General features: G+C 51.6%; 1 protein-coding gene and 1 long non-coding RNA gene across 3 annotated transcripts in view; one reads left to right on the forward strand and one right to left on the reverse strand.

Annotated features, from left to right (window-relative positions):
- Positions 1-13,167, forward strand: part of LOC135422773 (uncharacterized) — a 29,012-nt gene that overhangs the window by 8,167 nt on the left and 7,678 nt on the right. Inside the window, exons 2-3 of one of the 2 annotated variants that reach the window (XR_010434584.1) lie at positions 7,549-7,913; positions 8,767-9,273. This is a non-coding gene — a long non-coding RNA (uncharacterized LOC135422773). Of the gene's footprint in view, positions 1-7,548; positions 7,914-8,766; positions 9,274-13,167 lie in introns of those variants that run through there. The other variant, XR_010434583.1, reaches the window with a different exon arrangement.
- IRF1 (interferon regulatory factor 1) lies at positions 6,191-11,515 on the reverse strand. The gene is made up of 9 exons (XM_064672267.1): positions 11,429-11,515; positions 10,562-10,661; positions 10,185-10,361; positions 9,808-9,857; positions 9,548-9,683; positions 9,267-9,392; positions 8,632-8,675; positions 7,698-7,833; positions 6,191-7,235 (listed from the first exon to the last, which is right to left on the reverse strand). The coding sequence occupies exons 1-9, from the start codon at positions 11,513-11,515 to the stop codon at positions 7,144-7,146; spliced, it is 948 nt and encodes a 315-aa protein (XP_064528337.1). The 3' UTR covers positions 6,191-7,143.

Raw genomic sequence — 13,167 nt, forward strand, 5'->3', positions numbered from 1 at the left:
AATCAAACACCTCGGGGAGCTGCTTTTCTCGGGAAGCTGATCAGGTGGAACATTTCCTGCCTGTTGAACACAAGTAAAATACTGGAGGGAAGTGGGCTGGGCTGGGGGCTTTCCCTGCTCAGCTCTTCATAGAGGATGGGGTTGAGGGGCTCAGCCTGTGCTTCTCTGTGGGAAGCCTGTCTGTGGGCTTCCAGAAGCAGGCTGGGCAGCAGAAACCCCAGTGAGGCTCCTCCAAAGCTGATGGTGAAGGATTACTCTGGGTAGGAATGGCAGCTTTTGGATACAACACAGAATTGTACTTTCTGTGTGAAATGTATATGTCTAAAATGCTGATTTTAACACTTGCTGATTTTAAATATTGCCACTGGTAATCTATGCTATGTCCCTCCAGCATTGTTAAAAATATCCTAAAAACTAGCCACAAGGCTGGGAACAGGCCAGCACTGTCCCTACTCCACTCCCTGCACCCTCTGCTTTCTTCAGCAAGAGAGCTGGGGAAAACAAAGCTCCACCTGTCTGGACTTGTCTTTTCAATTAATTTCTGCTGCCTGGAGACTGTTGGTGAAATCTTTGTAATATTTAGCTGATGACAGAACAAACTCAGTGAAACATAGCCTTGCAATGCAGATCTTGGAACAGGGCATGTTCAGTGGATATGCTGTGGTTCACCTGGCTCCTGTTATTTAATAGCCCCGCTCACAGATAGCTAATATGTGTAATGCTTGTGCTGGATTCATCCTGAATCAGGGCCAGCATCCTTATGCTGTTCTCTGTCCTCCATTCTATGTGTTATCAGTGCTAAACCACCCATGCTTTGATAGGAGCAAAACCTCCACCTGCTTTCTGGTTGCCCAGAGTTCCTCAGACCCTTCCCCATCCTCTCCCTATGGGAACCTGTTTTTTACCACTCCCTTGCTTCTGTGTTTCCAACCATTGCTCCGTGCAAACAGAGCAAACAAAGCCCTTCTCTCTGCCCAGGGCTGGCAGGGACTGTTTCTGCTCAGGCCACCCTGTAACTCTGGTGAGGTTGAATTCCCCTGGAAGGTCCCCAGAAGCTGCTGCTCGTATCTTGGCTTGCCCCAGCTTTGATGCTGTGCCCACGTGCCCACAGCACAGTGTGTCACACCATGCAATGGGGAACAAGCACAATAGGCAGGAGCACTTGTTTGAAGTGTGACAAGTCTACCCCAAAATAGGTGGTGAGCTCATCTGTGGCAGCTGAGCACCCTCATCACAGCTCAGGATGCTGGTGTGGTGATAAGGAAGGGCTGTTGTTGCTGTTCTGGCCCAGGAGCTGGGTACCACTGGCAACCTGATGGGCCACCAACTCAGCCTGCTCCTCCCTGCTGGTTTTTGGCAGCTGGGAGACACTGGTGGGCTGCAAGAGGCAGGTCTGTGCTGTGTGGGCTGTGACATCTCACCCTCACCCCTGCTGACGTCTCAGGCTGGCTGGGTACTGACAGTCAGGCTCTTTAAAGGCTTCACAGTGAAGTTTCTGTATGAATCATGAGCAAAACGAGTGGAGTGGATCATTCTGAAGTTGAAAAGGCTGAGGGGAGCCTGCCCATTTGTGTTGATTGTCAGAGCAGGGAGAGAGGCTGGACGTGCTGTCCTGTTTGCTCTGCAGACTGGATTCCTTATTCCTGGCTATCCCTGATAACTGTTTCCTGGTGCCTATTCCATCCCTGCCTTTGTCCTGACTTCATTTTCCAGCCTTGCCCACCAGAAGGGATGGTGCCTTGGTGTTCCTGAGAGCTTCTGGCACAGGGGTTGGGGTGGGTTGTTCTCAAGATCTGCTCCCTTGTCCACTCTCTGGCCCTCATCACCTCTGAGCCCTGTGGCTGCAGATCCTCCTGGCTACCCCATTTTCCTGTTGTGCTGCTGTGGTCCCACAGTGCCTTCCACCACGGGCAGCCAGGCACTGGGTGCATGGAGATGTGATTGTTGGCACCTGGCAGCCCTGAGTCCTTCACACCGTTTGTGACACCTCTGGTCACATCCAGATGGTGACCAACTCCAGCAGGACCAGCAGGTTCTGCAGGTCTTAGGTGATTTATGGCTTCTGCTGGCTCGGGTTGATGTTCCTCTGGGAGTTCAGCTGGTGGCAGTGCATGCTGTGCTCCCGTTGGAACTCTGGAAGGGACTGTGGGAAGTTTTCCCATCCCTTCCCAGCTCCTCCCCTCTCTGGGAGAGCTGTGCTGGGACAGTGCATGGCAGGGAACCACACTGGCTGAATTCCCATCCTGACCTTCTCAGGACAGATGAGACCAAAGGGCAGTGAGGCAGGACCTAGTGCAAGTGCCTGGAGCTGCCTGCACGGTGCTGCCCACTCCAATGAGCTTTGATTATTGCCTTGTTTGTGCACAGAAGGGCTGGGAAGGGACAGGGGTGAGTTTAACAGTGAGAGAAATATTGAAGGACATGGAAAAACATGGGAGGAAAAGGAGCTCTGAAGTGCAGCACTGCAGTGGAAGAGGGTGCATGGAGTGGACTGAACCAATTGGTAAAGGAGCAAACACAGATACTAATTGTCCATGAAAATGTGAGTTTCATCCCCGTCTCCCTTTCTAGGGATAGATTTTTCCCCACCTTAGCTCTAAAACTGACTTTTCTACAAATAATACTTCTTTCCTTGGCGCTCCCAAGCCTCTGGGAGGGTTTTTGCCCTGAGAAAGTTTCTGTCCTCCTTGTGTTGTGTACATAAACATGGGGAGGAAAACGGACCCTTGCAGAGGCAGAGAGGAGGAATGATCCTCATCAGCCCAGAAGTAGTGTTTGTAGTCCAAGACATCTGGTTGCTTTCTAAGCAGTAGTTTGCCTTTGCACCACAAATATCCCACTATTTTTTGCAGCTATAATGTGCTTTGGTCCAAAGCACTGCTGTCTGCTCCAGGTGTGATATTTTAAATTGTGTGACTGCCTGGGTGTGTGTCTGATCACCAGGATTCAGTCACCATGGCAAATGCAGGTGAATGATAACAGCAGGCTCTGCTGCCTGGAGGGCAAAGCTCACCCCAGTGCCACTGCTCTGGGCAGCCAGGAGACAAAGGCTCCTTCAGGCACTGCTGTGTGGAGCCCTTCACTGAGAATCCAGTTGGACAAAGACTGGGGGAAAAGCAACAACTTGTTTACAGGTCAAAAGTTTTCACTGGGAAAAGCTGCAGTCACCAGCTGTGTGATATCCTGGCTCTGCAGCACTGACAGTCTCTGTAGCCATGAACCAGGGGCTTCTGTCTTCTGTGCCCTTGATGCAGGGCAAGGTCTGTGCCTGGGGTGCTGCAGGGCCTTCCTGGGCACAGGATGTTGGACTGTTTCTGAGACTGGTGTTATTTTAAGGAGGTTTTGTCCTGCTGACATTCTAAGGCTCTATAAATAAATAAGGGGGATGTTGAATTTGGCTTTGAATGGTTCCAAGGCTCACAGGTAAGCTGCAGCCAGGGATGGTGTAAGGGTGGTGTAGGTGATGGAAAGCCTGTGCTCGAGCAGCCTCCCAAACCTGCAGCAGGAGCTCTGCTCCTTTCCCAAATGACCACTGACTGTACAATGACTCCTTTTTGTTCTCCACCACAGAGAAGTGATCTCTATTTTCACAAAAACTTACAATCTGCATTGGCTACAGGTCTTTCTCTCTGTCATGCATGGTTCATAGCACCAGGGTGAGCTGCCTGCCCTCCGAGCCCTGCCCATAGAAACCTTCTTTTCACTGCTCTATCTGGGCTTGGCAGGGCTGAGCTCTCCCCAGGGACCTGCCCTCCTGTGATGTGAATATTTCCCAGCTGAATGTAGCTGTGTGCATATTCCAGATGAAAACAACTCTTATTCCAACACGAGTTTACTGGGTTTATGAAAAGTTTAATTAATATAGGCAAGTTCAGAAAAATTTAATATCAGGGTTTTAAAACTGTTTCTATTGCATAGCCTGTGCAGGGAGTTTATCCTGAGGAGCTGATGATGCTCCTCTGTGTACAAAGTTTCTTTAGTCTGTCCCTGGAGGCGATGGAGGAGCCAGTCAGGCATTGACTCAGCACAGCAGCCCCCAGGTCACCCCTCTCCTGAGCTGGAAAGCACCACTCTGCTCTTTCTTCCTCTCCCAAAGAGTTCAAACCAACAAAACTGTTAACAAAATACTTGGGGGTGAATTTATCCATCCAGTTGCTTCAATGGCTGAAGAGCTGCCAAATTTTGTCATGAGGTTTCACCACTTTTCACTGGCAAAATACCCCACCTGCAGTCGGTCACGCAGGTACCTTGGCAGGTGACAGGGGAAAGCATCTCCAACACCCTGGTGAAACAGCCTTGGAGCATGTCTGTGGTCCCTGGGTGTGAGGCATTACCTGCTGCTTTCTTCTGTCTTCAGATCTTGGTCTAACCTTTTGTCTGTGAACTGTGCTGGTGTTTTTGTGTCTGAGCATATTTGTGAGAAGCTTGCAGCTTTTAATGCATGAATGGGTGAATTAATCTCTACCTTATTTTTAGCAGTGTTTGCATCACAGAAAGTTTCCCTTCTCCTGTCCCCTCCCCCCATGTGTGACAAACTTGCAGGGGCTCTTAAAAAAAAAACAGTTTCCTCTGGTTGTGTCAGTGATGCTGAGCTGGTGTCCTGTGTTGGGAGCAGAAGTGGCTCCAGGTCCTGCAGCCCCATGTTCTTTCCCTGGTAGTAGCTGCTGCTGCAGCTGATCAGGGCACAGATCTGATCATGGAATCATCATAGAACCACAGGAAGGTTTAGGTTGGAAGGGATGTTAAAGCTCATTTCATTCCCACTCCTGCTATGGGCAGGGACACCTTCCACTAGCCCAGGTTGCTCCAAGCCCCGTCCAACCTGGCCTTGGACACTTCCAGGGATCCAGGGGCAGCCACAGCTTCTCTGGGCAACCTGTGCCAGGGCCTCATGACCCTCCACAGCCCAGAACTTCTTCCCAATATCTAATCTGAACCTGTCCTGTGTCAGTTTGCAGCCATACCCCCCTGTGCTGTCACTGTCTGCTCAAGTAAAAGGTCGCTCTCTGTCTTTTTTGTAAGCTCCCTTTAAATACAGGAAGGCTGAAAACCTGGTGGGTGATTTCTTTGCTTGAGCATGGAATGTTCCTGCTCTAGATCTGCAGGATTTTGGGTGGATGTGATCCAAGGCAACCCTGGTGCTTGGGGGCTTCCCAGCTGGACAGATCCCTCCCAGGATGTGGACTTTCAGGCCAGATACCCTGCCAGGGAGTGTGACAGCTGTGGGGGGACAGCACAGTGGCCACCCTGGGGCTGCCAGCCCCGCAGAGCCCAGGGGAGCTCACAGGGAGCTGCTCTGCCCCAGAGCACTGGGGAGGTGCCTCCTGTGCCTGCCTTCCCCAGGCTGCCTCGGGTTAATGTCTAACAGGACACAGGGCCCGTGCCCAGCCTCCCCTCCACTGTGCTGTGCTGGATCTGAGACCCACCACCACCTGCCTGCTATGGCACTGAATTCCCCCTTCCCTCCATCCCCCAGCCCTGCCCGCAGGTCAGGTCAGCAGAGCCTGTGCCAAAGGCTGTAGGAAACGTCTGCTTTGTTCTGGACTTTTGGGCTGGGTCTTCCTCTCCCACAGCCTGATATTCTCCTCGGCTCTGGCTCAGAAAATGAAGTTATTCCCCAAAGGCCATCCCGGGGTTTTCCAGGCTGTGGCAGGGGCTGTGCTCTCACATGTCCCTTCAGCCTGGCTTGTCTCTCACCTCCCACCCCACATGATGCAATAACATCAGACCTTTCCAGCCTGCAGTAGGGCAGAGGAAGGGCATATTCAGGGGGAAAAGAGTGCTTTCTTTTTTAGGCAAACCTGAGGTGTTTAACGAGAGCTTCAGTGCTGATCTCAGCCCCAGAGCTGATGGCAATGCTGACAGAGGTTGTCCATAGCAGGGACTTGCTGTATAAGGTGATTTTTGCTGTAGCCTGTTACCTTGCTCTGACTTGCAGATGATGGCAAATACAAACCAACCACCCCCACATGCACAGCACCTCGGTTTCCCTTTCCTGACAAGCAGGATCCCACCCACCGACTGCCCTTGGGAAAGGGGGGTGGGGGGCAGAAAACAGGAGCAAACTAAATTCCTTGTGCTTTCATGAGTCATGAAAAAACCCCTCCAACTGTCTCTGCACATCTGTTCGGGTATTTTCAAGGAAGCTGGAAGCATCCTCAGAGCTCTCCCATGAGAAAAAGTAAACATGTCATATATAAAACATTTTATTAAAACAAATATACAACACTTTATATACAAAAATAAAATGTACAAGAAAATAGTCTGTTACAGCTTAGTGATTTGGTTCCCGTGTATTACACACAAACCAGAGCCTCATCCATCCAGCACTTCCCTGCACAGGCTGGTCCAGGGGGGCTGTAGGATGTTATGGCTTGGGTGCTGTGCTGGAGGGATCCCTGGAGAGTGCCAGGAGGGATCTAGGGAAGGCATGATAAAAGCAAAGAGCTCTGCCCTTCTCAGTGCAAAATTGTTTCGTGCAGCAGCTCTTCAACTCTTCCATGGAAATGGATGGGGCATGGCTACAGCAGAGGGCACCCTGGGAGTGCACTTGGGGAACAGACTAGCTGGAAGCAAAACCTAAACTGAATTTTCACATTTTATTATCTAAACTATGTACACAGTTTGAAAGATCTGAAACATGTACTATATAATGGAGTAAATCAAAGAAGAGAGGGCCCATTAGTGCAATTTTCCTGACTAAGTGTAATGAGAGTCATTTTGCTCAGTGTCACCAGTGTTGCACAGGTAAAGCAGCAACCAAAACTAACAGGTAAGAGACTCTGCAGTGTCTCCCCCAGGCACTCTGTGGGTAAAGTGCTCGTCACATCCCACGTGGGGAGGGTGGTGACCTGCTCCCCAGGCCTGTGGGACCCACCAGGCTGGGCTCATGGCACACTGACACCTGCCAGCAGAAGCTTCCCCTCTGCAGGGACCAGGTGCCTCCCCAGTGCCAGAGTCCTGCTGGTGAGAGGGTTCCTTGGATTGATAATGGAGCTGTTCATGGGAACCCTTCCAGACCCAAAGCTAAAACGGAATCAAAAAGCTACTTTCATCGGTCAGTAACAAGATGTTTCTTACATTCTCTCCAGTCTTGTCAAAGTTTCTATCCAGGAGCAGTTTGTGGTGGGAGGATCCAGGGGTTTACAAGCCACAGTGAATGACAGGCCTCACTGTATCCAGCCAGGAGAAGTCTAGGCTGCTTTTCTGGTCAAGGAACCTGAAATCTGCCTCTCCTAGACAAAATAAACCAAGAATGGGCACTGAATCAGTGCAGCAAAAGCAAAATAGTGCATAGATATATATAAAAAAAAAAACCTGAAAGATTTCTCAGATGTGAGCAAATACCTTAGACTATTATTTTGCTAAAATATACCAAACACTACTAAACTGGCCCATTTAAGCTGTTGCTAGAGTGAATTCTTCAGTTGTATTGCAAGAGGTTCTTGAAAGTTGACCTAACTTATGCATGTATAACCCTGAAGTCTGTAGGACACTCTTACTGGAGGTGTTTTTGACTTTTCCTTTTTCTCACCCAGTTCCTCACAGCCTTCCAACAGACTGCTTGGAAATCTCAGGACACGAGGACATGTGAATTCCTCCATTTCCTTCACTGCCTCCCGATCAGTGCCTTGCCTGGGAACCCTCATCTGTGCCATCCCCTGGCCTCGACTGTGGGTGCTCCCTGGACTCTGTACCTGAGGTGGTGTCGATCTCCCCGTCCTGCTCCTTGTAGCTGTAGGTGCTGCACATGGTCTGGGTGCCCGACTCGTTGGTGAGAAAGCCCTTCCCACCAATGCTGGTGTTGTGCCAGTCTTGGGCTGGTACAAGCAGCTGGAAGAGAAGTAGATGGTTAAAAACTTCTTCCTGCCACGGGTGCAATGCCTGATTCCTTGCCCTCAATCAGATGACAGGTAAGCAACAAGATCAGCTTCTATCTTCTTGTGCTAAGTTATGTAAAACTCGCTTTACTCCCAGCTTAAAAAAAAATAGTTAATGTAAAAGGGAGGGCTGGAGCACCTGATTCCATCTTATCAGTGGGATGAGTGTGACACGTCTGGAAATGCAGATTAAGGGCCAAACATATCAGAGGTGGAGGGAAGGCCAAAACAGAAAAGTCTGGAGGCCCTTTGCAGACCCTGATACATCAATCTGAGGCAAGGAATCAGCCTCAAGTTGCACCAAGGGAAGTTTAAATCGGATTTTAGGAAAAATTTTTTCGTGGAAAGGATTTTCAAGCATTGGAACAGACTGTCCATCCCTGGAAGTGTTCAAAAAAACCTCTGGATATGGCACTTGAGGACAGGGTTTAATGAACATGGTGGTGCTGCTGGGTTGGCAGTTGGACTTGATCATCTTAGAGGTCTTTTCCAGCCTTAACAATTCTGTGATTCTATGATTCTGTGAACTTCTCAGTAACTTCCTCTGGCTTTTACATGAAGGGTAAATATTTCAGTGGGTGTGTCCTCTCCAGTTCACATTTGCAAAGCAGCCTTCTTTTTATATTTAATCGTTCAGGCTTCCTCATTAAATAAGTGTATGTTCAGCTCATGTGGCACCTGCTTGCCTTCCTCTCTTGGTGCAAACACCAACTTTGGACCATTTTATTCTGGCCAGAAGGGCTGGTCTTACCTTAAAAATATCTGGGTTTATTTCCTCTTCATCTTCATCTGTGACTGTTTTGTAAGCACATTAAAAAAAAAAAAGAGAAGAAAACAGACATAGATGTCAACTTTAAGCCCTCATATTTCTGCTTCTTCACCACAGAACCTGCTTCATATTCTCTTGTCACACACCACCACTGCCCTTAACTCCTCCCATCCCAGACTCCTCACAGCCCTTCATCTCTGATGCTCTTCAACAACTGTATGTTGGGATCTCTGACACCAGCTCTGACACCTGCCCAGGACTCAACAGAGCAGAGCCCACTTGGCATGGAAGGTGATAGGAGGAAGATGATTTGCACCCCAGGGGAGGAACCACTCTGATCTATGCATGTTAATCACTTTTTCCCCACTGGGAAGCAGGGCTGCCTCCACTGTCACTGCTGGAGCAGTGGCATTTCAGAGCCTTTCAGCCATGAGCAGGTGGCAGCTCTTCCCCTCTGCACCCCGGCCAGTTTGGTAACTCCAAATACCCAAATCTATCAGGTGGAGGTTGGTTTTTCTGCAAAACAACTGATTTCTCCTGCTGCCTTGGGTACTCCTTCATCCCTCTGCCTCCTGCAGACCAGTGAAAGATTGGGGTAGGAAAAAAGCAATGCCCACCTTCGGAGGACGAGGCCAGGGGGGACACCTGGAGCTGGTAGAGGTCGTTGGTGCTGTCAGCCATGGGCACGTCCAGGGCCGGCCTCCAGTCGGGCAGGGAGCCACTCACCTCACAGGAGGACAGGTCTGTGGGACACACCAGGGGTTGGCACTCATGGGACAGGGACAACTCCCTCTGCTCCCCCCCGCCTGTCTGATGGCACAGCCACCCCAGGACCCAGCTCTGAGTTCAGCACAAGCGGCATTTTCCACTCTGCCCCGAGCTGAGAGCAGTGTCTCACCCAAGGTCATGGACGTGCTCTCCATCTCCACTTCCTGCCCTGTGTACTCGTGCATGGTGTAGCCGCTGTGGTCATCTGGCAGGGGGGTGTTGGGGAACCTTTCTGCTGACTCCTCCAGCCTCTCCTCTTCACAGAACTACAGAAACAAGGGCACGGCGTGAAAGGCTTGTCTAAGAACAAGCAAGTTCCCATATGAAAAAAGTTAAGCAAGAAAACCACCAAAACCTCTAGCTTCTTCAGCTGCCTCTACAGACACATACCTTTCTCTTGCTCCTGTTTCTGACTTCTCTTGAAGACTTTGACTTCCTTTCTGGGAAATAAAAATAAGACAAGTGTGAGAAAGAGCTGCCCATTTTAGGTGAGTGTGATCTCTTGCAGCCTCGAGAGCTGCTCAGCAAGCATGGCTACTGCCAGCAGCAGCCAGTCCCCACTGCCTCCTGATGAGGCCTCCAGGCACGTTTAAAGAATTTGGGATAAACTGAACCACTTGTACAAGCTGTTCCCAATGGCAATAACCAGTGAGTAACCCCGGAATTACCAGTGCTACCAACAGGTCTGTCACCCCCTGCCTGCACAGAGCAGGACATTTAAGTGTTATTTAAGCAGCACAACCTCAGCTGGACTGCCAAGGGTTTACCTTTCTTCTGATGCTTTGTCAAGGGTGGCAGCATCCTGTAAACCCTGACAGCACTGGAGCCTTTGTTGATGCTTTTATCCTTCACTTCTTCGATGTCAGGCAGGGAATTCATGGCACAGCGGAAGTTTGCCTTCCAGGTTTTTGGATCAGGATCTTTCTCACCTTCTTTATATCTTCCTGTAAATAAGAGACAGGGCATGCCTTTAAGACTTTGCAGTGCCACTTCTTCCCACCCCAAAAAAAAAAAAGCAAAGTTTTATTTTCTGACCTACATACTGGTAGTTACTGTAACTGCTGGTGTAAGGTGTAAGCCAAGGCAAAAAATGCCTTGTTTGAGATATTCCTGTGACCGATGGGAATGTAAAGGCAGCACACACCTGTGTGAATGGCCCAGCTCCGGAAAAGGCAGGCATCCTTCTCCATGTCCCAGCCATGCTTAGCTGCATGTTTCCATGGGATCTGAAATATCCTCTTATCCTGAAATTAAACCAGTAGAGATTTGACTTAAAAAAGAAACATCATATGCCAGTTTGGAATGATGGATTTAATCAAAGAGTTCTCAGAACCAGCTCAGAAATGTTATATATTTTAATTAAATATCTATCTTTTAATTAAATATCCATTGTTCCATCTATTCTGTTCATGGTATTAAAGGCTTTTTATGATTTCTAAAACTGGGAAAAAAATGTGGTACAGTGCAGTAGAGGTAAACAGTATTATCAATTTTATCCCAGAATCATTTCAATACATTGCAACCGATCTATAAGTATGTCATAAATGTCAGCATATTTTCTAGGTGCACTTTGGCAGAGAATCCCTTTTTTAGGTTGTCCATAAGGTCCTGAAGGAATCAAAAAATACGGAGTTTCTTTCAGCCCAAATCTTAAAACAGGGAACAACTGGAGTGTAACAGCAGCTGCTTAATTGGGACAGTTAAGTGGGCAACAGGAGTTAAAAGATATCTTGGAGATTTCTTGGTACTCCACCGTGTTCAAACTGTTTTCATTGTAATTTATCATTCCCCTCCTGGGAATTTTCCCAGAAAAAAAAAAATGGAGCTACTCCACTGTGTACCAAACAGAGCTACCTTTTCTGCAAACAAAAATAGTTGGTTTTTAAACATAATGCTGGCAAGTTTTCTCCCTGTTTTTTCCTTTATGATCCTTATGATCTTGACCCGTGCTTACTGTCATTTAAGAACAAATAATACTAATAATGATGATAATAGTACAAACCAGTCTCACCTTGTTAATCCATATCAGTCCTGGTATTTGATTGGAATCAATCTGCATTTCCAACCAGGGCCTCATGCGCATTCTTGACACTGGCATGTTGGCTGTGAAAGAAATAACGGGTCAGCCAAACCCTCTGCACTGTTTTAACCACTGTGCAGTGTCACCCCTCCTGTACCCTCCGTGCCCTCAGCATCACCAACACACCAACGAGCACTACTTTTGCAGTCTTAACTCTCCTTCAGTGCCTCCCACCTGCTCCAGGAGGGAAGTGCTTCCTGCTCTGCCTGCTCAGCCCCAAAACGCGGCTCGTGTTTGGAGCTCGGCAAGAGGCCGATGGCAGCGGTGAGTGTTCAGCCCTTGCTGCGTGGGGAGCCCTGCGTGGGACAGGGCGGCGGGGGGGAGCCCAGCCCCGACCCCCCGGCTCTGGGAGGGAGCCCACGGCCGGCACCGCCAGTGGCTGCGGGTGTGCCCCCGCGGGGACCGGTGCGGGATCCCCAGAGCAGCCACTGCACAACCCTCTTCTTCAAAGGCTGTTATTGATTAAGTTGCGCGAGGTTGCGCGAGGTTGCCGCAGGGACCGGCCCCGCCGGCGCGGCCATCCCGGCCCTTCCTCTGCACAAATAATTTCCTGTTTGCGGTGGTTTTCCAAGACAAACAGCCCAAGATTGCCCAAACAACGCATTTCCAACTTTCACCAGCAACGCGCTCGGCGCGGGGCGGGAGGAGGTCCCTGAGAGTGCCCGTTCCGAGCGAGGGTCTGCCGGGGCAGCCCCGGGGGAGGGCGGCTCGGGCTCCTCGGCGGAGCGGAACCTCCAGCCGAGCCCGCGGAGCGACAGCTGTGCAGGGACGTGCCCGGCCCGGTGTGCGGGGTGACAGCCCGGGTCGGAGGGTCCCTTCCTGGGCCTTGTGCGCTGCGCCGCGGCCGCTGCCCGCAGGAGGGATGCCTGGTGCCCGTAGGAGCGGTGCCCGGTGCCCGCAGGAGGGATGCCCGCTGCCCCCCCGACGGCTGCCGACGCGACGCGCCCGCTCCGCCTCCAAAACTCCTCACGACCAAGGCTCTGCCGCCTCTTGCCGAGCAGAGTCGAGCCGAGCCGTGGCCCCGGGGCCACTCGCGCGGAGCCCGCGGGGCGCCTTCTCCCGGAGCCCCGGTGGGCAAAGCGGGGGTGAGCGATGGGAGGGGACGCAGCGCGACCCACCTCACTGCGGTGTGCCGGGCAGAGCCGAGCCGCGCGGAGCTGAGCGGTGCTGAGCGGTGCAGTGCCGCTCTGTGCAGTGCCGCTGCGTGCTGACCCGTGCCGGTCCGTGCCGCTCGGTGCTGTGCCGCTGGGTGCTCTCGGCGGTGCTGCTGTGTGCGGTGCCGCTGTGTGCTGACCCGTGCCGCTGTGTGCGGTGCCGCTGGGTGCTCGGTGCGGTGCCGCTCTGTGCTCTGTGCGGTGCCGCTCGGTGCGGTGCCCGGTGTGCTCTGTGCTCCGTGCGGTGCCGCTCGGTGCGGTGCCCGGTGCGCTCTGTGCTCGGTGCGGTGCCGCTGTGTGCGGTGCCCCGTGCGCTCTGCGCTCCCCGCGCTCCCCGCCCCGGGTATAACGCGGCGCCGCCGGGATTCCCCGCGCCCGGGCCCGGCCGCGGCCCGGCCAATCAGCGCGCGCGCGGGGGGCGGACGCGCCGCCCATTGGCTGCGGCGGGCGCGTCACTTCGGGGAAATCACGGCGTTGCAGCGCCAGCGGAGCGGGGGGGGCGCGGCCCGGACCGGC

Source organism: Pseudopipra pipra, chromosome 15 (assembly GCF_036250125.1).
Source record: "Pseudopipra pipra isolate bDixPip1 chromosome 15, bDixPip1.hap1, whole genome shotgun sequence".
In the NCBI taxonomy this organism is placed as follows: Eukaryota; Metazoa; Chordata; class Aves; order Passeriformes; family Pipridae; genus Pseudopipra; species Pseudopipra pipra.